General features: G+C 51.1%; 1 protein-coding gene across 1 annotated transcript in view; it reads left to right on the top strand.

Moving 5' to 3' along the window:
- The window catches only part of ALOX5 (arachidonate 5-lipoxygenase), a 56,702-nt gene extending 39,830 nt beyond the window's left edge, over positions 1-16,872 (top strand). The window contains 9 exon segments of the mRNA XM_046650157.1: positions 3,012-3,158; positions 10,690-10,893; positions 11,634-11,720; positions 13,346-13,524; positions 13,835-13,956; positions 14,329-14,429; positions 14,806-14,835; positions 14,837-14,977; positions 16,143-16,872. Of these exon segments, the coding sequence (XP_046506113.1) occupies positions 3,012-3,158; positions 10,690-10,893; positions 11,634-11,720; positions 13,346-13,524; positions 13,835-13,956; positions 14,329-14,429; positions 14,806-14,835; positions 14,837-14,977; positions 16,143-16,322 (1,191 nt within the window). The 3' untranslated portion in view covers positions 16,323-16,872.
- Positions 16,873-24,736: the final 7,864 nt, after the last annotated feature.

Here is a 24,736-nt window from a genome sequence, read left to right as displayed (position 1 = left end):
ACGGATCTGGGGGGACTCGGTGTCAGGCCCCTCTGTGTCAGAGACTGGAGGCCCTGGGAATGGCCATGGGCTCCCAGCAGTTGGCCTCTTCCCACTAGAGCCTGGATGACTGGGCCTCCTGCCACCTGCCCCCAGGTGTCTCGGTGGCCTTCTGCTGTTTCTGGTCACCCCCATCTTGCTTGCTTAGCTTTCCTTGGGGCCCCAGCCAGAAAGGCATGGTCAGTGCCATCTGTGGACAGACCTTCCAGCCCCCTCACCCTGCCACCTCACTCTGGAGGGCCACCTGCCCAGCTGAGGTCCCAGGGCAGGCAGTCCTGGCCCCTTGTGGACCTGCTCCGGCCCCAGGACACTACCTGATCACATGGACAGCTGACAGTGCCCCCCGTGCAGGCACACTCACGAGCACACACACAGTATTCCTCTGCATTCTGTTCCTGGATGTATTAATGTGACTCCGTGGCTGTGCACTTCCAACTTCAAATCAGAGAAACTTCTAGGACTGGGAGAGACCGAGCACCCGGCCGCCTGGGCAGGGTGACAGCCTCTGCTCAGGAGTCCTTGCCACCTCCAGGGCAGGTGGGGTATGGCAGCTTTGTCACAACCATCATCTGTCCTTTGAGTTATGGTCTTGATGCTCAGCTGTGGTTTTGGTCATGAAGCTATAATCTAATAGCCACCATTGACTGGATTCTTACACACACACCTCCCCATCTCTCACACACACCGCCCCATCTCTCACACACACACCTCCCCATCTCTCACACACACACACCCATCTCCTACACACATCAGCACAATTCTTAATTCCCACTGTCATTTGTGCTACGTCTCTTTGGCAGTATCTTAGTGATCTATGTTAGACTTGTGGCTTACCAAAACTTCTAAGTTTTTTTTAGTCTTCACCTGCGTGGTTTATTTTTGTAGAGAAATTCTATCCCTGTTGTTGGTTTTGATTCACTGTTACGGCTCTTCAAGACTGCTTTAGTTTATATGAGGATTTTTAGGTTTCAAGTCACAATAACCAGCTCCATCTGGCTTACTCTAGGAAATGCACTGGCTCAGGCAGCAGTAGGAGCAGAGCTAACAGCTCAGAGCCCGGGCCAGGGCTCAGACGATCCCCTGGCATCGTCTCTCCATTTCTCAGTTCTCTGCCTCTGTTGGGTTTTTTTCTTAGGAGGATCTCCTTATGTGGAGGGGAAGAGGACCACCAACAGCTTCAGACTTACCTTCCACCAGTTTAGCAACCACTACCCACTGCCAGAAAGGACGTCCCTATTTCTCTACATTCCCAGCAGGTGTCAGAGCCCAGAGCGAATTCCCTGAATCAACCCACTGTGGCCAGGAGAATGGAGCATGCTGACCAAATGGAGAGCACAGGGACACCAGACAAGCAGGAATGCCAGTGTCTGCTACAGAATCCCGCAGTGTCAGAACTGAGAGACAGGGTTGGCCCCTCCCTTTCCAGAAGCATGAAACTGAGACCCAGAGAGAGGAGGTAGCCTGGAATAACAGAGAAATGTTCCCGACGTTGGCCCACATCCCAGCTTTGGGATTTGGTTTCCAGGCTTGGGTTCCCAGGGCCTCCCTTTAGCCCAGCATTGATGACATTACCCAACCTGGGTTGTCTCAAGATTTGACTGGCAGCTGCTCCTTCGGCACAGTAGTCACTGATGGTCACCTCTGCTGTGAAAGTCCTGTTACCCAGCCCATCATGGAAGCCCAGTCAGGGTGTCTTCACCTTCTTGACAAGGTGTCCTGAGTGGCCCGGTCCCGGCTCTCCTGGAGCCAGCCTCTCCCCACCCTCCCTCTGCCCTGGTGACCAGGATAATCCCTCCATCCCCACCCCTGCCCACACACGTCGCGGTCAGACTGCTCAGAGTTCATCATTGGTGTCAGACATCTGCCAGGGTTCTCCCTGTCTGAAAAGGAGGCAGATGGTGGCCAGGCTCTGAGCTCCTCTCCCATCTTTGGGCCCACCCCCCAAGCCAGGATTCTTGAAGTGCGTGCGCAGTGGCCACAGTGTGCCCTCTGCAGATAAGAGTTGTGGACACACATCTCACCTGAGCGCCTGTGACCCGTCTCTGCCATGTCGCAAACCCGGACCCCCACCCCAGCCAGACCACACCCCTGCCTCCATTACTCGCTTAAAACAAGAAACGCTTAGGAAGATGCACTGCTGGCCATCTACCCAAACTCCAAATTCTGGCCTGAGCAGACCCCATTCTCGCGGAAGGAGCCGTCACGGCGCTGTGGTTGGGCTCCCCCTAGAGGACACAAGTGTAGTCTGAAAAGGGCAGCTTTCTACCTTGCCCAAGTCCCAGGCACATCCGTTTGTATTGAAGTATAATAACTATAGAAAAGGGCACGAATCAGGAGTGTCAGCAAGCTCAGCGAACATGTCCCAACTGACCCCACCATGTCACCAGCCTCAGACCAGGATGCGGAACGCTCCACGACCACCCCCTAGCCCTGCAGATACCCCGAAAGACCTCCACCGGCCTTGAAGACCCCTCATGACCCTGTGGACCCTTGCCTCTGTGGACCCCACCCCTGCAGACCCGCCCCCCTCCATCTCTTCTCCCGAGAGTGACCCTGTCCTGTCCCTGCCCCTCGGGTCTGCCCGCTTTTGAACTTCATGTCAGTGGGGTCCTGCAGCATCACTCTGTGGTATTTGACTTCTCTCATCTATTTCACCTAAACTCTGTCTCCTTTCTTCTTACTAACCTGTCATTCTGGGTGTTTTTTCAACATCTTTCATGAGGGTCAAGCAGGTTTCAGGTACCACAAATGCAGAGTTGGCTGCCTCCCTTCGTGTTACCAAAAAACCTCCACAACCCGTAAAAACTCTCCATGTGCATCAGCCTTTGAGCTGGAGGATGAGAGAACTGTAAATTCTGAACTCCACTGAGTTGCCAGGGGTCCCCAGAGCCACCTTCCCGCCCTCTGGGACTGACTCTCGGTCCGTCTCTGCCTGAAACTGATTGGGATGTATTTCCTCTTGCCTCCTGAAGCAAGGGAACATTTTCATCGTGGACTTCGAGCTGCTGGACGGCATCGATGCCAACAAAACAGACCCCTGCACACTGCAGTTCCTGGCCGCGCCCATCTGCTTGCTGTACAAGAACCGGGCCAACAAGATTGTCCCCATTGCCATCCAGGTAGGCCGCCCGGCCCTGCTCCTTTCCTGGGTAGCTCCCTCCTCGGCAGCCAGGGCTTGGGGAGGAATTTCCTGGGTGGCTCCAGCCAAACCTCCAGGAGGCAGAGGCTGCTGTGCCTCGCATCTCCTAAGCTGGACAGGAAAAACAAGAACTTGGGGCCTCCTGCCAGCTGTGGGGAGCGCTGTCCACGAGAGGGAAAGGGCTCCATTCCCCAAGATACACTTGTGAAATCCCTGGCAGGCCGAGGTGCTCTGCGGAGGACCTGCCCTAGGATGATGCACTGTGCCCCACAGGCCAGCATCCTGGCCAGGGCCCCAAATCAAAACACCAGCAGGGGCCAGGCAGGTGAAGCTGGGCGATGAGCTGGAGGCTGAGGCCACAGAGAAGCACCATGAGGCCTGGGACCAGGAACCGGGCCAGCCCTGGGATGCTGCCTTCACGTGCCCAAGGGCTCTTGTTTCCACCAGCGGCAGTGGAGGAGGGCGGGGAGCAATTTGGGTGAGAGGCAGGCAGAGCTTCATCTGTCCCCATTCCTGGCTGCTCTCTGCTTCCTCACAGCACCAGGTCCCTGCCACACTGTGGGATCTGGGACGCAGACAGCAGGAAACAACGCCCAGGACAGAACCAGGTCTGAATCCCAGCTCTGCCACTGTCTGTGTGCACCAGTGCCTCAGTTTCCTTATCTGCGTAAAATGATAGGTAGCCAGTAGGGCCTGCCTACCTTGGAAGGTTGTGGCAACAATCACGTGACTAAAGGTGAGTCCTAGTCTGAAACCCTGATGGCCCAAATGTTTCAGAATCCAGGATTTTAAGGATTTTGGCAGTGCGTCTACTTCATTCCGTGACACCTCTCTCCCTGGCCCGGGTCTGGGGCAACATGATATTTTACAATCAGACATGTTCACTGCAGAAATACTAACATGTCTGACTGTAAAATACACACTGCTAAAATCCTTAAGGAAACTGAGGCACAGGTGCACACAGACAACGGCAGAGCTGGGATTCACACCAGGCCGTCTGGCTCCAGAGTTTGTACCCTCCCGACCCCATTCCCACACCCATCTCCCAGTCTGTGGGGCTTGTCTCCCCCAGAGGAGTCCCAGCGTGTTATCAGAGAGAAGCCCTATGCTGTGCTTAAGACACTGGAGCACAAGGTAAAGGGACGGGTGATGTTAGGGAAGTAAACAGAGCTAGGAGACCCAAGGAGAGGGGCCCTTTACCACCGGCATGTGCCTCTGAAGCAGCCTGTCCCCCGGGACCTCTTGAAGTGGCCTAGAGTCAGGGCCTGGCTGAAGTCCCGGCTCTGCCACCTGCTAGCAGTCCGTGGGACCTCAGACAAGTCAAAGCATGTTCCTGAATCTCTTCCCTCTCCTGCAAATGGAAGCTTTGCAAACTGTAAAGAACCATGCAAATGAAAGCCAGAGGATAATAAATCCAAAATCTTGTCTGAGAAAATAAATAACCCCACTATGAGGCTGCTGAAAGAAAGAGCAAAAATATACAAGATTAGGAATAAGGAAGAAAAGATAATCACACATTTAAAAAATAATAATAATAATGTGTAGGCTGGCCCACTGGTGTAGTGGTTAAGTTCAGTGTGCTCCCCTTTGGTGGCCCGGGTTCGCGGGTTCCCAGATACAGACCTACACTACTCATCAAGCCATGCTGTGGAGGCATCCCACATACAAAATAGAGGAGGATTGACAATGGATGTTAGCTCACAGCCAATCTTCCTCACCAAAAAAAAAAAAAAAAAAGAATGTGGCAACAATCTGAAAAGCTAGTGGAAATGGATAAAAACCTAGCAAAATATAAATTATAAGAAGAAGTTATATAAAAAAGGTCAATTTTCACACCAGCAATTGGAAAGCTGAGAAGCCAATACGATGAACAGCTGAGTTTTAGCCGACCTCTAGACAGCAGACATTTCCAGAGCTCTGTAAGGTCTGTCGGCCCCTGAATTCATTCTGTGAAGCCGGCATAGCCTTAGTACCAAAACCCAATACAGGTGGGCTCTAAGAGAAAGCCGAAGACCAAACAAGTTACAAATGTAGATTTTAAAAGAAATCTAAGAATGACATTAGCAAAGTGCATGCAGCAGTGTAATAAATGACTAACATGTTGTCACCAAGTGGGCTTTATTCCAGATGTTTCAATATCAAGAAAACTATCAGCATAATTCATTAGGAAAAAAATCCTCTGATTATATCAATCGACACTGAAAGGGAATTTAGTAGGCACAATTAATAAAAATTAAAATAGTAATAGAAACAGTAAACTTATGTATGATGAGGACAGGAAATATCATTCAAAAATGGCAACTCTAAAGCGATTTCTGTTTAAGTCATAAACAAGAATGCTGCTATCATCATCGTTATTCAGTGTTGTCCTGGAGGTCCTTGCACGTGTGATAAATAAGAAAATAAAATAATCAATAAACATGTAAAAAAGCAGAGGAGACTCTCTTGTGGTAATGATTTGAGGGTGGACCTAAAAAACCTAAGAGATTCTAATTTTTTTAAAAGCTACAAGAATTAATAAGTACGTTTAGCAGAGTGTCAATAAATATACTCCTCAAAAACACCAATAGCTTTCCTCCATGCTAACAGTAACATACAATACTCATATAAAGAAAAACTATAAAATTATTTTAAAGGATGTCAAATGAAATAAGAAGTGCTTTGATATTGAATAAGAAAACTTTGTATCATAAAAATGTCAGTTCTACCAACTTTTATCATACAAACTTAATGGATTTCCAATTAAAATTTCAGTCAGGTTTTCTCTCTTTTTTGAGGAGGGGGAGAATAGGAGGGTGAGAAAACTGAATAAAAGAATTTAAAGATTCATATCAAAAAAGAAATGTTCAAGGATAGCTAACATTTTTTGAAAAAGAGCAAACAGAGGAGTTTCTTTGCCAGATATCAAGGAATACCATAAGGTCACTGTTGAAAGCGGATGCTACACATGAAAACAGACAGCATATAGATAAAGAGTCCAGAAATAGGCCCCATACATAAGAATTCAATGTATGACAATGGTGGTTATTTGACTCAGTGAAAAGCGATGGAATTGCAGTGGGGCCATCGTGACTGCCTTTGCACAAGGAAAAAGTTAAATTGGACACGTATACTATTTACAAAAGTTTCAGATGAAGTGAAGATTAAAATGTAAAAAAGTAAAAGAAAATTTAATAAAAAAATGTATAACATGGGTGCTAAGGAAACTTTTTAAAGAAGAAACAGGAAATCAAGAAGTTATAAAGGAAAATATAGGCATATTTGATGGTGTCATGTTTTAAAAATTGAATGGTAAAATAGGCCAGAAACAAAGCCAAAAGGCAAATGATAGATTGGGGAAAATAACTGTGACATAGTGACAGATAAAAGATGAATATGTATAATATACACATAGCTCCTTCAGATTGATAAGGCAAAGACAAATACCCCAACAGAAAAATGGGCAGAGAATGTGGATAGACAGTTGATACAAGAGGGATGGTAATCATCAGTAGATGGAAAAATTCTCCACCTCACTAGTAGTTAAGAAAATGCAAATTAAAGTGACAACGACATATTGCTTCTGACCCATCAGCCAGGGAAAAGAAAAGTGGTAACACCCAGCCTCCAGCAAGAACGGCGCCCCCACGCGCCAGCCTGAGTTGTCGCAGCCGGGGACGCGCACACTCTCTCCTAACAAGCGGAGTGCGCAGTTAGTACCTGGGCCCCTGGGCCTGCCCTGAGCAGGTCCACAGCACCTGCTTGCTGCACCAGGTGTGCCTCTGGAGGTTCTGGATTGCAGAGTGGGTGGTCAGAGGCTCCTGGGGGCGGGGCTGGTGTGGCCAGTGTGATAGGAAGGACACTGGGGGGCTCCTGGCCACCACTGTTTACCGTTTAAGTGTTCTGACAACCAGTCCCGCTGAACTGGTGCGTCCCAGCGGAAGGAGCGCAGCAGTGGGGCGCCCTCTATCCACGTCGCACAGCCGCATCTCTGCGGCTCCGCGGGCTCCCAGCGCCGAGGCAGTAGAGATGAGAGAGCAGATCCGCAAGGATGCGCGTGCGAGGATGACTGTGCAGAGGAGTTTGCGGGGCAGAAAGCAAACTTGAAGTCAGTGTGAAGGCAGGAGAGGACTGACTGAGTGAAACCTGTCGTGCCCAGACCGTGAAAGGTGATGCTGCCTTTAAAATGGATGAGCTAGGGGCGGCCCCGTGGCTGAGTGGTTAAGTTCCCGCGCTTGCTTCTGCGGCCCAGGGTTTTGCCGGTTCGGATCCTGGACGCGGACACAGCAGTGCTCATCGAGCCATGCTGAGGTGGCATCCCACACAGCAGAGCCGGAAGGACCTACGACCAGAATATACCACTATGTACTGGGGGGCTTTGGGGAGAAGAAGAAGAAAAACAAAAAAGAAAATTGGCAACAGATGTTAGCTCAGAGCCAATTTTTAAAAAAATTAAAAAAAAACAAAAAACGGATGGATTAGGTCTGTCCCAGCTGACCTGGAGGGCTGACCTGGAGGCCTTTCCACGAGGAGTTAGCAAAGCAGAAAGCAAGATCCAGGGGAAAGATTATATGATCGCCTCCATGTCAACTGAATTCAAGGACCTGACTAGGTACTCGTGTGGGCATGGGGAGGGGCAGAAGGACATAGGTCACTGGGTTGGGAACACTGGGATGGACTGGTTGGGACACAAGTGAGCAAAAGAAAGAGTTCATTATAATAGTGTTCAGTTTATGGAAAGTCAAACAGATAAAGATGCACATGTGCAAAGAAGCTGGATTATGAAGTGATGCTTTCTTTCTTACGATCTTCTGTAATGACTGGAATTTTTACAATAAGTACATCTTATTTTCTAATCAGAAACAGAAAGCTACTTCCTTACCCAAAAAACAAGAACACCAAGCCATTCAGGGCACATTCTGGTGTCCATGGCGTCACTAAGGGCCTGGACAAGAGTGGGGAGGATGTTTAGGATGGGTAGGAGGGGAGCCCCAAATTGGAGTGGCCTGTGTAGGAGTTCAAGGTGGAGAGCAAGTGAGGGTCTGGACTAGGCAGTGAGAGTGGAGAGAAAGACCCCAAGGTACTGCCGGGGAATGGGCAGAGCCCTGGGCCCCATCCCAGCTTAGCTCTACCCACTGTGTGACTTGAGAGAGCTGCCTGACCACTCTGAGCCTTGGTTTCCCCCCATGTAACATGGGAATGGCAGGAATCTGCCTTGCGGGGTGATGGTGAGAAATAAATGAGATAGTACAAGCAGAGCCCCCAGCACGCAGCAGAGCATGTTCCAGAGGGCGGCCGCACCCCACGTACTCTGGGAGGCACAAAATGGGGGGCCAGGCAGTTAGTGCACATGAGTGAAGCTCCAGGGAGATGGGGAGACGCAGAGCAGTGGGAGGGGTAGGGTATGGGAGGGGCGGGGATGGTGGGAGGGGTGGGACAGTGGCAGGGCGGGGCAGTGGGGAGCCTGAGAGCTGGGACTAGAGAGAAGGAGCATGTTTCTATGAGAATATGGGTGCAGAATTCACAGACCTAATTTTTCAGGAAAACCTAGTAATCCAAATTTTTATGTGAAATTGTCTGATATTTTAAGGTTCACAACTAATTGCATTAATAAGCAAATAAACAAGAATACCGTAAAGGTCAAACTCGGCTCTCCCCTCGTCCCCACACTGGTCGTCCCTGGGTGAGCAGTGCAGCTGGCCTCTGGAGCAGCTCTGTCTGGTGCTGGAGCCACTGGCCCCTCGGGGCTCTAGAACACTTGGGCTGTGGTTAGTCCGAACTAAGGTGTGCTGGAAGTGCAAAATACACATCTGCTTTCGAAGACTTATAAAGAGAAACAAAAGAACATAACATATCTCTTTAATAATTTTATATTATGTTCATGTTGAAATATTTTGGATATATGGGGTAAAATAAAATTATGTATTAACGTAAAATTCACCTGTTTCTTTTTACTTCCATGCTGTGGCTACCTGAAAATTTAAAATTCCATATATGGCTTGCATTATATTTCTACCGGGCAGCACCATTTTCGAGGGAGAGACAGGGAAATGACCTTCTAGAACACTCAGCATGACCTTGAGGAGCCCACTCAGTCTGGCCCTCCTCACAGCTCTCGTGTCCTTCGTCACTGGGCTCCAGCCGCACTGGCCTCAGCCAGAGCCAAGAGTCTGGCCCGGCGCCCACCCTCTGGCTGTTCCTGCAGCCCAGTGCTGCTCCTCCAGTCTTCTCAGTTCATTCTCATCCCGAATGTTCACCCTCCAAGGCTCTATGTCCTCTGAAAGATGGGGTGATCACAGCACCCACCTTGCAGGCTTACCGGCCATCACGCTGTCAGGTCCTGAAGCTGTGCCGGGTGCCATGAATGCTGTTGTCATGGGCAGAGGGAGAGACCAGGGGCCTAGTGGGTGGGGAAGGTCAACGTCAGGATTCATTGTCAGTGGCAGATTACGGAGTTTGGGGGCTTTATTTTCTGGCATTAGCAGATGACTGAGTGTGTGTTTTTGTGTGTGTGTGTATGTGTGAGGAAGATTGGCCCTGAGCTAACGTCTGTTGTCATTCTTCTTCTTCTTTTATTTTTCTTGCTTGAGGAAGATTGTCGCTGAACTAACATCGGTGCCAGTCTTCCTCTCTTTTGTACGTGGGATGCTGCCACAGCATGGCTTGATGAGCAGTGCATAGGTCCACACTCGGGATCCAAACCCAAGAAGCCCAGGCCACCAAAACGGAGCATGGGAACTTAACCACTATGCCCCTGGGCCAGCGCGCCCCCCCCCCCCCGACCCCCTGCTGAGTGTTTTTAAAGAGGGATTGACGCGGCATGATTTGCATTTTAGAAAAGATTGTCCACTGTCGAGTTGAAACTGGAAAGAGGAAGACAAGCCCCGCCTCTACTGAGGCGGCACCTGGCTGCAGGTCTGGGCCAAGGGACAGTGACCTGGGACACAGCATCCTGAGGGCCCTAGAGCCCTGGGAACTGGAGGAGCAAATGGAGAGCAAGAAGGGAAGTCAGGAGCACCAAGGCCAAGCCTGGAGAACAGCAGCATTTAAGGGAAGAGCAGAGGAAGGGAAAGTGCAGGAGACCAACAGCAGGGGTCTGAGAAGTGGGGGGGCACCAGCAGGGAGGGAGGGGGCACGCAAGGCAGGAGAGAAGAGGGGGCGGGGCTGGGAGACCACAGCAACAGCCCTACACACCTAAGCGTGCTCACTCCATGCTGGTCCCTTCATGCCCTCTATTCACTTCCTATAATAACTCTGTGACGTGACTAAATATTGTCCCTTATTACAGATGGTGACCTCAGAGCTCAGAGAGGCTGAGTAAGTTGTCCAGGGTCCCACAGGTAGTAGTGGTGTAGCTGGGATGAGAAGTATAAACCCTGGGCCTTCTGCCTCCCCCATGATCCTCTCATGATTCCTGAGTGACTGTTGAAGAAGTTTGGATTCTTCTGGAATTTCCTGAGAGGCCAGGCTCTCCTATAGCTATAGTCTGGAAAGAAATATTGCCATGTGTTTTCTTTCTCCAATGTATTCAGCTCAACCAGGTCCCAGGAGAGGAGAATCCCATTTTTCTCCCTTCGGATGCAAAGTATGACTGGCTTCTGGCCAAAATCTGGGTGCGCTCCAGTGACTTCCACGTCCACCAGACCATCACCCACCTTCTGTGCACACACCTGGTGTCTGAAGTTTTTGGCATCGCCATGTACCGCCAGCTGCCTGCCGTGCACCCCATTTTCAAGGTATAGCAAGCTGCTGCCCCACCTGGTTGGGGAGGGCAGCCAGACATGGGGAGGGGGACAGAAGGAAGGGAGGAGGGGCACTGACATCCTCACAGGAGGACTGCGGCTGAGCAGAGAGGACCCCTGGAGAGATGCTCAGGGGACTGTCACGACCCCGAGGATGAAAGCAGCTTGGAGCCTGCTGGTTCCTGAGGACACAGGGCCTGGGCCTGACACAGACCCTGGTGGCTGGGGGGCAGAGTTTGAAGAGGCAGATAAGTTCAGCGTGACCCTTGATTGATCGCAGGTGGCAGCCCCCACTGTCACGGCCCTTCTCTCTTCCCAAATCCCACAGGCACTGACTGCTGGAGTGACTGCAGGCTAAAAATACCTCTGTGTGCCTCAGTTTCCTCATCTGTGAAACAGGGCTCAAACAGTACCCCTGTCTCATAGGATTATTGTCAAGATTAAAGTAGTTATAAATTCAGACAGGTTAAAACAGACCCTGGTCAAGCTCTAGACAAGCAGGGACTGTATCATTTTTATCATTATTGCTAAGCCTCGAGCTGCTCCCCAGGCCTCCAGCAACTACGCAGCAGCCGTGGAGGTCAGCATGCAACCGTCGCTTCCTCCCTGAGCCCCAGCATCGCCCCTCCACAGCGGGCCAGGATGGGGGGTGCTGAGGGTCCCTGGAGTACCTGAGGAGGGGCAGCGCTGGTCAGGAGGCGTTCTCTGAGATCCTCTCCTGCTCCTCCACTCAGCTCCTGGTGGCACATGTGCGGTTCACCATCGCCATCAACACCAAGGCCCGCGAGCAGCTCATCTGCGAGTACGGCCTGTTTGACAAGGTGGGTGTCCCCGCCCCCTGCGTGCCGGGAAGAGCCCAGCCTGGCGGGCACCCACTTCTCAGAGCCTCGGTGACTTCCCCGCCACCCCTGAGCTGAGGTCCAAGTTTCCTCTCAGGAGACCAGGCCCCTGGCGTCACAGGGGCGGAGGCCTGGGAAGGGTGGGACGCTGGAGGCGCTCCCTGTGAAGGCTCCCCAGGTCCTCTGGCCAGTGTCCTGCCCCTTCCACACAGCCCCCAGGCGAGCTCTCCTCTTCCCAGCTCTGCCTGCTGCTCCCCAACATTTCTTCCTCCTCCCTGTCGACTCCCTGTCACCTCCCCCCACACTGTCCTCAGGCGTGTGGGTATTTACCCTATCTCCTGGCACCCACTCCTCGCCTCCTACACACTAGGGCCCTGCATCTCCTCTCCTGCTCTGCCGCCCATCACTCTGAGCACAGCCTCCCACCCTCTGCCCTTCCAGGCGCTCAGCACCCCCAACCCGCTCTCCCCCTCAGTGGGGCCTTGGGTCCCTCCCCACCCCTCACCTTCTCTCAGGCAGCACCCCACCCCGTTTTGACCCTCTGTAACCTTACCAAGCCTGGCCCCTCGTGGTAGCCCTCCCCGCGACCTTCCCCCCTTCCTCCCTCCCCTTAGTGAGCCGCCATATGATCACCAAGGTTGGGCCACTGTTTGCAAATGATAAACCCAACTCACACCAGCGGCAGCTGGACAGGAAATGTATTATCTCTTGCACCTGGACCTAATGGGGTGAGGGAGCCTCAGACGATGCTGCCAGGGTGCAAGCACGCCGGCTCCCATTTCTTTCTTTCTTTAAACTGTGTTGGCCCCATTCTCCCAGGCAGGCTCTGCAGACAGGCTTGTCCCCATGAGAGGGGGACAGAACCATTCACAGCGAGCTCCAGGCTCATGTTCCTCCCAGTGACCATCACCTCCCATCCAAATAGAAAACAGTAAGGAGCAACTCTGATTGGTCCTGCTTGGGTCCCAGCACCCCAGTCCTCCTCTGAAGATTCTGTGCCCCGACTGCCAGCCACAGTGTGTGCCCGTGCAGGCCTGCGAGCACGTGTGTGCGCCTGCCTCTCTGCAGCTGGGAGGAGGACCAGTGTCCCACCTTGAGCACCTCTCCAGCCCTCACCTAAGCACACGACAGGCCCTCAGCAGAGTTGAGTGGGTCCCGCGGGCTGGCAATCTGCCCTTCTCTTTAGCCGAAAGATGAGGTCACTGACAGAAGTGCTCGGACCCTGAGCAGCCTGTGCTCAGAACTAGAGCAGGTCCGAGGGCTGCCCCAGCCCAGGCCCCACACTGCCAGGCATCCCCGCGGCCTTCCTGGGTTGGGAGCTCGCCCCTCCCTCCTGCGACTGCCCCAGTCCCTGCCCCTCCCTCTCCGCTTCAGCCCCTCGCATTAGATCCGGCAGCGGCTCCTCCCTGAAACCGCCTCACCTGGCTGCCTTGGCGTTCTCTGAGTGAACATCCCTCCTACCCCGCCTCACAGGACACTGGTTTGCCCCTCTGCATGCCTGGCCACCCCACTGCCCGCTCACAGATTCTCATGGCGAGCTCTGGGGCTGTAAGGCTGGAGATGGGGATCCGGCATCAGCTCACAGCGCCTCTCCCCTCCCACTCAAGGCCAACGCCACAGGGGGCGGTGGGCACGTGCAGATGGTGCAGAAGGCCATGCGGGACCTGACCTACCCCTCCCTGTGCTTCCCGGAGGCCATCAAGGCCCGGGGCATGGACAGCACAGAGGACATTCCCTACTACTTCTACCGGGACGACGGGCTCCTGGTGTGGGAGGCCATCAAGACGTGAGTGCGTGGGGGCTGTGGGACACGCTCTGCGCAGGAGCGGAGGGCCTGGCGGAGTGGGCGCGGGCATTGACGGACCAGGCCCGATGCCTAGATTGCTGACTCAGTGGGCCAGGGGCCTGGCTCCATTGTCAGGGCACTGATGGGGGAATGGGGGTGTGTGGGGGGAGGTATGTGTGCGACCTGAGTCTGGACATTAGAGAGTAAGGGACAGGGTCACCATGATGCCCTGCCCTGGGGTGCGGGGGCACAGCTCTGCAGGCCCCGGCTAGGTCACCCACTCCTAGCTGGGCCCCTCCTCCTGCGCCAGGTTCACGGCCGACGTGGTGAACATCTACTATGAGAGTGACCAGGTGGTGGTGGAGGACCAGGAGCTGCAGGACTTCGTGAAGGACGTTTATGTGTACGGCATGCGAGGCAAGAAGGCCTCAGGTAGGGCCGCTCTGGCTCTCCTCCCGGCTCCTCTTCTGTTCTTCCCTGCACCTCCGACTTTCCTTGGACAGTGCTGGCCTGTGGCCTCCACTTTAGCACCCGATGCTGGAGCCAGAGCCCCCAAGGGACCCCTGCCTACCAGTACGCCTCACGGGGACATCTCAGAGGCTTTCTGTGGCCCTTAGGAGCCCGGGTCAGAAATATCTGGAACACTGGACCAATCTGCTGTCCCCTCCCAATGTATCTTGCTGTTGCCTGGGCCCTCCAGCACTTGTGTGGGAACCCAGGGTCGGGGTAGGGGTGAGGTGGGTCTCCGCTGGTCAGGTGTCCCTCCCGGGATGGGGCCTCAGCCAGCCGGTGGCTCCACCCCAGGCTTCCCCAAGTCCCTCAAGAGCCGGGAGCAGCTGTGCGAGTACCTGACGGTGGTCATCTTCACGGCCTCGGCCCAGCACGCAGCGGTGAACTTTGGCCAGGTGGGCAAGGGCAGGGCGAGCCCCCCCAGGCCGGAAATTGCCCAGGTCCCCTTGACTGCTCCTGGTGGCCGGGCGGGGCGGCCTTCTTCCCAGTCTTCCCTGGGGAGGTTGGGGGGGGGGCGGGTACCTTGGCAGCCCCAGGGCCAGGAACCGGGTGTTCCCATGGGAATTCTGCCCACAAAGCTGAGGGCTTCGGCCACAGAGAGGGCCTGTGGAGGGACGGCCCAGGCCCTGCTGCGGCGGGAGAAGGGGACAGGGGGAGGAGACACTGGTGGCCGGGCCGCTGCCCTCCAGTCGGGCAGGTGTGGGCTGGCCGGCTGCAGTGGGCAGCGGCTGGCTGAGGAGGGCCCACGTGCGTCCGTGGCTGCCCCCACAGTATGACTGGTGCTCCTGGATCCCCAATGCCCCCCCCCACCATGCGGGCCCCGCCACCAACGGCCAAGGGCATAGTCACCATCGAGCAGATCGTGGACACACTGCCAGACCGCGGCCGCTCCTGCTGGCATCTGGGTGCAGTGTGGGCGCTGAGCCAGTTCCAGGAGAATGAGGTGAGGTGGCGGAGAGGCTGTTCTGCCTCCTCTGGTGGGCAGGTTACCTGGGTTTAACCCATTTCTCAACCTCAGGGGTCTGTGATGCGGGGCTCAGGCTGGGCACCTGCCAGCCAGGCATCCTGACTTCCAAGGCTGGAGGGGCCCGGGAAGTCCTCAGGCCTGAGCCTGGCCAGAGCTCGGGGGGGTGGGGCAGGTGAGCACAGGGACTCTGCTCCACTGGGGACTTTCCCACCAGGGCACACCCAACACCCCCAGCCACTGACAAAGCTCTTTCACATGTGTTTCCCCGACACCCCAAAGGCAACAACTGAGAGTTTCCTGGGTCTCCTTCGAGACAGTGCATGCCCGTACACCTTGTTTAACCTAATCCCGAAGCTGGGCATCCCTGTAGACACAGCCCCCTGGCTCAGTGCTGCACAGAATGACTGGACCAGTCCAACCAGCCCCAGAGCCCTGGCATTTTCATGGGTGTTGAAGTTGCCTTGGGGCCTTTGCTAATGCATTGGTCCCTCACTCACATCCTGTAAATGTGTCTCTGCCTGTGTGTTCAGTGGGGCCAGAGGACACATTTCTAGTAGAGGAATTGCTTGAAACTGAACTGCCCGCCACAAACTAAATGCCAAACCCCATCAATAGCATGTGATGTTTCTCCCACCCTTTCCAGCCTGGGAATGAAACTTGCCAATTCTAACAATTCAATCGTTTTTTAAAAGATATGTCCAGTTTTAATTTGCAGACACCAGTGTGAGTGTGTGAATGAGCACACCACCCCACTAGGGCCCGGCTGTGGCTGTCCTGGGCTGGAGAGAAGGCCAGCGCAGGCCCTGCGTCCCTGCGGCCTGAGGCCGGGGGGAAGGCAGGAGTGCTGTGTAGGACAGGGCGGAGCAGGGCTCCACAGCCACAGGCCCCCACAGCCAGGACCACCGCCAACCTCCCCATTCGCCTACACCATCACATGTCCTTTTAGCCACCCTACAGCTGTAGCAGGGCCATCATTTTTCCCTTTATCTGTGAGGCCTCAGCCCAGGAGCATTCTTGGGGTTCACTCAGCAGGCGGCAGAAGGTGGACATGGGAAGATGGGCACAGGCTCCCTCCCTCGCCTCCCAAGGGGCGGTGTGTGGGGATGGCTCAAGGCCCGTCTGTCGGTGTTTGGGCCCTCAGCTATACCTGGGCATGTACCCAGAGGAGCATTTCATCGAGAAGCCTGTAAAGGAGGCCATGGCCCGATTCCGCAAGAACCTTGACGCCATCGTCAGCGTGATCGCCGAGCGCAACAAGAACAAGAAGCTGCCATATTACTACTTGTCCCCAGACCGGATTCCCAACAGTGTGGCTATCTGAGTGGTTGCCTGAGCCGGTCTCACTTTAGGACAGCCAGCTGCTCAAGGCTGGGCTTGGCGCCCAGACTCCAGCCTGCGCGGGCTGGCGGGATCCTGGGGTGGCCACGGGCAGGCCTCCTGGCAGCTCGCTCCTTAGGTCCCAGATTCCTGGGAATTCTGCCCTCAGGCCCCAGGCTGACTGGCTTCAAACCAAAGGCTGCCCCAGGTTGGGCCACGTTTTAGCTAAGCTTTGGTGCATTTTCCTGTTCGCTCCTCAGTCTTTGGTGAATCTCATTCTTGGAGCAAAGTGTGTAAACACCGCGGGGACCCCTCCTACACGGGGCAGGACTGGGTAGCTTCCTACCCTGTGCCCAGCTCAGCCTTCCACACCAGGCAACAACAGCCAATCAGGCTAACTGGTAGACGTTCATTCTTGTTGGAGACGTGGAAGGATTATTTTCTGTTCTATTTATGCTTCGTCCAATGTCTTGCATATAGTAGGTTCCCAAATAAATTTCTGTTACATGAATTAAGGATTGGTTGTCATAAAAATAAAGGAGTGCTTTTAAAAATAGGTCTCCTTCCACATGCTATGTTCCAGTTGCCCCAAACAACTCATGCCCCTCCCCTCGGCAAAAAAAGCCATAATCATTGTGATTCCATCTAGGCAAAAGGCGCCCCCAACCCCAGTCCGGATAGAAGGTGCTTTTCTCCTCTTCTTTGCCCTGAAAGCTCCGACTCTTCAGAACATATCCCAGTGTCATCGCCTCTGGGGAGGCATCCTTGGTTGCCCAGATAGAGTTCATCTCTCCCCCAAGGCTTTGTCCAGACCTCTGTTGTTGTCCTCTTATGTGGTCCTCTGAGCTCCTGGAGGACAAAGAAACTACCTTACTTGTTTCTGTGGCCTGGCGCTGGCCCAGAACTGGCATAAGGCACCAGCCTGTTGCTCCCTCATTTTCCTCCTGGCAGGGCACCTAATGGAAAGATTCCAGACATTGTCTCAGGAGCTGGGGACTGCTTTCTTCTACAGCAGGGAACTCAACATGACTTAAAAAAACAATGTATTTTTTTCCCCAAGGCCCAAGAAGCAGAGCCAGCCCTGAGCCTGGGCACGGTGATCCAGTGTCTCCTCCTACACACATACCCAACCCACAGCCCCCGGGTCCTGGCTTCAGAATTGGGTCCACAGGTCTCCAGGATTTCTGGAAGGTGTACCTGATGTGGCAGGCCAGCAGCTCAGTGTTTGGGTAAAAGGCTTCCACCAGGGCCAAGATGGCATGAGAGAAGGTGTGCATGTGTTCCTGAAACCACAAGTCCCCCTGAGGAAACTTGGCCATTGGGGTGGGTACTAGAGAGACTGAGGTACAGCCTCTTACTGTCCAAGACTTCCTACCATCCCTCTGAGAACTGCCCACCAACTTGTGAATGACCTTGGTGACAGACCCCATAAACAAATGGTCTTGGTGGAGGCACTCAGCTCCATGTCCCCACAAGAGCCAACATACCAACTTTTATTACCCACAGGGCCATGCGAGAAAGGAGGAGGGAGCAGGGAGGAAGAGAAGCAGGCAAGGGTGGTGATGCAGGTCTGACACATGTGGAAGAAGAGAGAGAAGGAAAGACTGAGTATAAAGGGCTTCAGATTGCAGTGTACTGCTAAGAAAGTCTTGCTCCAGCTAATAGGGAGTCCTCAAACAAAGGTGCCCATTACCGAAATCTTGCATTAAGCAGGAATGAGAAAAATGATGCAGGCATGAGTGTCACAGAGATCCAAAGGTGTAGCAACCAGAGTTGTGAGTCAGTTCTGTTCTCTGCTGCTGGATATTTGAGTAGCGCAGCTCCACTGCTGCCACAGAGGAGGAAAAGCCCCAATTCTGTGCATAAACACCATCCAAATCTCTGCCTGACCCCTCAGCCACCCAGGCATGGAGCCAACTGCAAACAGCTCAATTGAAGATAAAACAAACTGAGATTTGATCTTTCAAACAGTTTTCAGTTTAACTCCAACCAAGTTAACTGCTTGCTTAAAAAAAAAAAAAACACTCTTCCAAGCAGTATAACAGAACTCAGAATCTCTACAAAATAACATTCACGACAGACAGAGCACAATCCAAAATTACTTAACGTACAGAGCATTAGGAAAACGTGACCTAGTCTCAAGGGAAAAGATGACCAACAGAGACTAATCACAAGATGACCCAGATGTTGGAATTAGGCGACAGTGATTTTAATGAAGTTTTTATAGCTGTGCTCAAGGAGTTAAAGGAAATATGCTATCAGTTTATGAAAGGATACGAAATCTCAGCAGAAAATTAAACATAGAAGAAGAGGAAGAGGAGGAGAGGGAGAGGGATGAAGCAGAAGGAGGGGCAGGGGAAGGAAGAGGTAGAAGAAAGAAGGAAGAATGAGGAGGGGAGGGGGAGGGGACGAACCAGTACCAAATGGAACTCAAAATATATGGAAAGGAATAACTGAAGGGGCTTACTAGCAGAACAGAGAGGGCAGAGCAAAGAGACCGTGAACTTGAAGATAGATCAATAGAAATGATCCAATTTGAACTACAGAGAGAATTTTCTTTTTGCATAAATAGAGCCTCAGATCTGTAGGCAATATCAAAAGTTAACAAACATGTAATTGGAGTCCCAGAAGAAGAGGGGAAGTGAAAGAGAATGGGGCAGAACAAATATGTGGAGCAATAAAGTCCAAAAAGTCCCACATTTGGTGAAAGACATAAATTTATAGCTTCAAGAAGTTCAGCCAAACCCAAACAGAATAAATACAAAGAAAACCGTATTTCAGTCTCAAAGTCCTCAAAACCAGAGTTACAGAGAAAAGTCTTCAAAACAGTGACATATATAATGGAATGATTTGAATTATAGACGACTTTTCATCAGAAACTGTGAGGGCCAGAAGACAGTGGAAGAGCTTTAGAAAGCCTTGAATGAAAACAATCACCAACACAGAATTCTGTAATCAGCAAAAACTTCCTTCAAGTATGAAAATAAAGACATTTTCAGGTAAAATAAAACTAAGAGAATCTATCACCAGGAGATCCACACTACAAGAAATGCTAAAGGAAATTCTTCAGGCTGAGGGGAAATGACACCAGATGGAAACTCAGATCCTCAAGAAGGATAGAAAACTATTATAAATGGTAAATATTTGGTGAATGAAGAGACTCCCCCCTTAATTCCTTTAAAATACACATGACTGTTTAAAGCAAACATTGTAACATTGTCATGTGGCATTTATAATACATGTAAGCATAACACATGTGAAGTAGCATAAAAGACAATGGGTATTAAATGGACTTTTTTGGTCTAATGGTTTCTACATCTTACATCAAGTGGTACAATGTTAATTCTAAGTAGCTTGTGAAAATTTAAATAGGTAGATTATGATACTTAGAGCAGCCACTAAAAATAATGTATAGCTAAGGACCCATAGATGACTTAAAATGGAATTCTAAAAATACATAAATAATTAAAAGAAAGTAGGAAAAGAGGAACAAAGAAAAACAGAGGGGACAAACAAATCAAACAATAAAATGGTAGACAAAGAACCAACCATATCAATAATTACATCAAATGTTAGTGGACTAAAAACTCCAACTAAAAGGCAGAGATTATCAGAATAGATTTTAAAAATCAATACCCAACAACATGCTTTATACAAGATACACACTTTAAATATATACAGCAGGGGAAGCAAATTTTTTCTGTGAAATATTTTAGATTTGGCAGGCTACATACAATCTGTTGTATTTTTAAAAACAATCTCTTAAAAATGTAAAACACATTCCTAGCTCAAGGGTGTTACAAAAACAGGCCATGGGCTAGATTTGACCAGCAGGCTGTAGTTTGCCAGCTCCTGACATAAAGAGACAGATAGGAAGATTTACAAATGGCAAATAAGCACATAAGATGCACATAAAAAGATGCTCCACATCATTAGTTATTAGGAAAATGCAAATTAAAACCACAATGAAATACAACTACACATCTATAAGAACAGAAAAATTCTTGTATTTTATGTTGGTGACTGACAACACCAGATGTTGGCAAGAAAATGAAAGAACTGGACCCCTCACACATTGTCGGTGGGGATATAAAATGGTACACTTGCTTTGGAAGAAGATCTGTTTAGTTTCTTATAAAACCAAAGATATCCCTACTCTCTCTGAACCAGCATTCCATTCCTAGGTGTTTACCAAGAGAAATGAAAACATATGTCCACAAAAATGTTCTCAGCAGTTCTATTCATAAGAGACAAAAACTGGAAACAACTCACGTATCCAGCAGTAAGAAAATGGATGAAGAGACTGGCATATCCATGCAGTGGAATACTGTTCAACAATAAAAAGGAATGAGCTAACCAATAAAATAGCATAGAAGAAACTCAGAAACATTCTGCTGACTGAAAGAACGCTTACACAAAAGAGTATATACTGTGTGACTCTGTTAAAATTAAATTTTAGGGCAAGCTGAAAACAAAAAATCAGAACAATCTTTACCTTGGGAGGTATGGGGACAGGGGTGGACTGGAAAGGGGCATGAGAAGTTTCAGGATTGAGGGAATGTTCTGGATTTAATAGGGGTTTGGGTTACACAGGTGGATACATTTGTCAAAACTCATCAAACCCTAACTGAAGATTTATGCATTTCACTGTATGTAAATTTTACCTAAGAACATAAAGAACCATAAACAAATATTCTAGGTAATGCTACAGACTGAAGTGGTTGGGGTGAAGTATACTTACTGTTTCCATTTCCTCTGAAATGCATGAAAAAAAAGATGGAAGATAGAGTGATGAATAGAGGGAGATAATGTGGTAAAGCGTATATAGCAAAATGCTAATTGTAGAATCTAGGATATATGTATTCTCACTATATAACTATTGAAACTTTGTTAATTATACCTCAATAAAAAAGATAAAAATTAAAATGGTAGCTGCCATTTGTGGAGAGCCTCCTATGGGCCAGGCACCTTATGGATATTCTCTTATTTGATCCCAACAACCACCTTTCAGAGTTGAGGTTATCATTACTAATTTTTGAGTAAGGAAAATCGGAGAGAGATTAATTGCCTGAGTTCATCCAGCTGGTAAATAGCTGAGGCAGGATTTAAACCTCCTATGATAGGAATGTTGAAAGACTGAAAAATATGCCTGGATTTGTGTTTATCTACAATGAAAAGAGATCTATTGTGGGTTTTTTAAAAATTAAAAAACTTTAAACAGACATGGGCAGTAAACAAAAGATGCTCCAGCTCATTTATCTGAGACATGCAAAGTGAAAAAACATCAACGAGACACAAGGGAATGCCAATCAATCATTTTAGTGACAATTTAAAAAGCCTCATGACAATGTAAGGAAAGACACATTCTCACAGTGGGAAGCTAAGTGAATAATTCTGGAGATCAGTTTTGCAACTTCAAAGTTAAAATGTCTCTACCCCTTTTTTCTACTTCTAGGAATTTATCTTCAGAACTACCCCTCCCTTCTAACCCCACGCAGCCAAGCGTGCAAAGATAAATGGCCCGGATGTGGATTTCAGCCTTGTTTCTAATGACAACAATTCGTTTCTAATATTAAACACTTAAAAATCTATATCAATAAGGATTTAGTGAATTTAGTTAACTAAATTCTGCATTAGTTAGAATAAGGTCGATATGTATGTTCCACCCTAGAAAAATATTAGACTGGTTGTTAGGGGAAAAAGCCAGCTGTGAAGTGGTGTGTCATGTGACTGCATCGTGCTTCATTTACACATGAAATATGTGATGCCGAGCCTCTCTGACCATGGCTCAGAAGCCTGGGCACTGCCCTCCCAGCAGGGCCGAGCACTGCTCCAGCCCAGGGCCTTCCCCTGGCAAAGGGGCTGAGTTTGACTTCCTTCCTCTTTTGCTTTTACCATGCTGACAGCTTTGATTGTCCTAAGCCCTGCCCCCACCCTGAGTGTTTCATCAGACCTTTCATCTTTTCCAAAGAGAGGCCAGCCCCCTGGCCATCTGGTCAGCTCGATTGTAGCCCCGGGGTCATCCTCCTCCCGCTGGCCTGACACCCCAAGCGGTGAGGAGCAGCAAGCGAGTCCTAGGCAGAGCCAGGGGCAGAGCTGTGCTGGGCTGCTGGTGCCGGGCCCTGGGTCCCTTCTTACCTGCCTCCAGCCTGCTGTCCTTCCAGGCCTGGAAGAAGGAGCTCTGAGCAGATCCTTTAACAAGGGCAACGGGGAGACTGGTTAGTACTGCCTTCATCTCCCAGCTGCCCTGGAGGGGGCATAGCAGGACTGGGCAGCCCCACTCCACAGGTGAGGACACTGATGAAGCTCAGCCAAGAGCAGGAACCCATGAGAGGCTGAGGGGAGCCGGGTCTACCAGGCCGAGCTGCCGCTCTTCCGCGATGCCACAGGTGATCCTGCACCAAACCAAAGCACCTTTCATCGCCAACATTTTCAGAATCTACCTCAAGTGCCTCTGAAGCAGTGAAACCTTTGCCGCCAGGTCTCGGGTGGGCAGGACTGCGACAGATCAGAGGTTGACCGGGGAGCTGCTAGTTCAACCCAGCAGGCAGCACAGTTCCAGGAACCCCATGGCCTCCCTCACTTCCTCCATCTCCGATGGTGGAATGAGCCCAGAGATGCCAACTCTGATCCCTGGGCCTGGGCCTCTGCAGGGCTGACTCAGAGTGGGCGGGAGAATTGGAAATTGGCTGCATTTCCTCCCAAACACCCCAGAAACTGGCTGAGATCTCCAGGGTAGGGAGGGAGGAGAGTCTTGTGAGTCAGAGTGTGACTAGAGCAATGCCCTCGCTGGGCCTCAGTTTCCCAGCTACACGCAGGGGTCAGACTAGAGTAGCTGTTCTTAGTTCGGGGGAGAGATGCGGAGAGGAAGCACAGACCACTGTGAAAATCAGATAAAAGCTTTGGGCGTTTCCCTGGGAGTGTAAGACGGCACTCACTCAGTCCTTGAGGGACCACACACCTCCTGCAGCTGAGGAAAGAGCCTCTGCACCAGGGTACCCAGAAGACTGGATTTTATGGACCAGAAAAGTTTTGAAAAAAATCTGGAGGGACGTTTGGGTTACCAAGTTCTTGTTGATAAGAACCAACCAAACAACAAAAAACACTCCCACCAAAAGCTCCCACCTACTATCAGCACCACTTCATACCAGGACATTAAACAACAGAAAGTAGAATAATACGACTAATGGACAACTCTACTCCTTCTCACAACACAACCTACATTGCTTTTTTCCCCTATCTCCCCTGATGTTCCTGCCGACTATGCCACAGCAGTGCCAGGAACCACACCCGAGCCAGCACACCTCTAGGGGAGTGCCTGACACTGTGCTTCTCACCTGGAGATGGAAGGTGGTACGGGGATCAAAGTGGAGCCCAGGCTTGGTTCCCTGGACCCCTTGACTTCCAGACCCCTCCCGTCATGTGCAGGGGACAATCACACCAGCAGAGTCTGGACTCTGCTCCTCTCATTTCAGCTTCAGGAGGCAGCTTGGGAGAGGCAGGGCAGACAAGGCTTCTCTGATGGTCGAGGAGCTGAGCCCTGCCACCCAGAGGAACTGTCAACTCAGGAAAGCGTGCTCTTCCCCTCTCCCTCTTACCCTCTGGAACTGCCCCTCTCAGCTCCTTCCAGATCTGGCAATGTAGAGGAGTACAGGACTCCTGGTCACCGTGGCACTTCTGAGCCTGGGAAAAAGGACAGGCCTTGGAAAGGGGCTCGTCTATGCCTCTGACACCACATGGCTGTGTGCCAGCAACTCCAGGGGCACCATTTACACAGACCAAGGGATGGCGCACGTTCCCTATGAAGGGTCACATAAACATTTTAGGCTCTGCAGGCCATACCATCTGTCCCTTTATTCACCTTCGCCATTGTAGAAGGAAATCAGCTGAATACAACATGGCAATGAACAGGTACGGCTGTATGCCCATAAGTTTACTTACAAAACAGGAGGCTGGCCACCCCGACACAGAGGATTAAAAGTGCACCCTAGAGGTGTGCCATGCAGCAGCCCTACGCCCATCACTTTTTGGCGGGTGTCAAAGGGCAGAAAGGGCTGGGGGCAGCATTGTCTTAAGCCTGCCTGCGACAAGACCCCATTTGATGTCTTCTTCAGCCAAACTCATTAAATCCATCTGGTCCCCAAAGCATAGAAACTCCTCTTCGGAGCCCCCATCTCACCTTCTTACAGAAGCCGGTTCCTCTTTCAGCTCCCCGTCCTCACCACTCCCTCCCACCAACAGTTGCGCGCTTGAGCTCAGGGCGCATCCTGGCTTCCCTCCTTACTATAAGCACATCCCTAAGCAGGTTCAGCTGATCTGCGGTCACGTCCTCCACTGGAGCCTCAAGAGCTCCACTCAGTTCTGGGGACCTTTTCTCCACAGAAGGCAGGCAAGAGGACACTTCTCCTGGCAGCCTAC

This window comes from Equus quagga, chromosome 2 (assembly GCF_021613505.1).
Source record: "Equus quagga isolate Etosha38 chromosome 2, UCLA_HA_Equagga_1.0, whole genome shotgun sequence".
In the NCBI taxonomy this organism is placed as follows: Eukaryota; Metazoa; Chordata; class Mammalia; order Perissodactyla; family Equidae; genus Equus; species Equus quagga.
The sequence above is the reverse complement of the archived record's forward strand: the minus strand, read 5'-3'. Positions and strand labels throughout refer to the sequence as shown.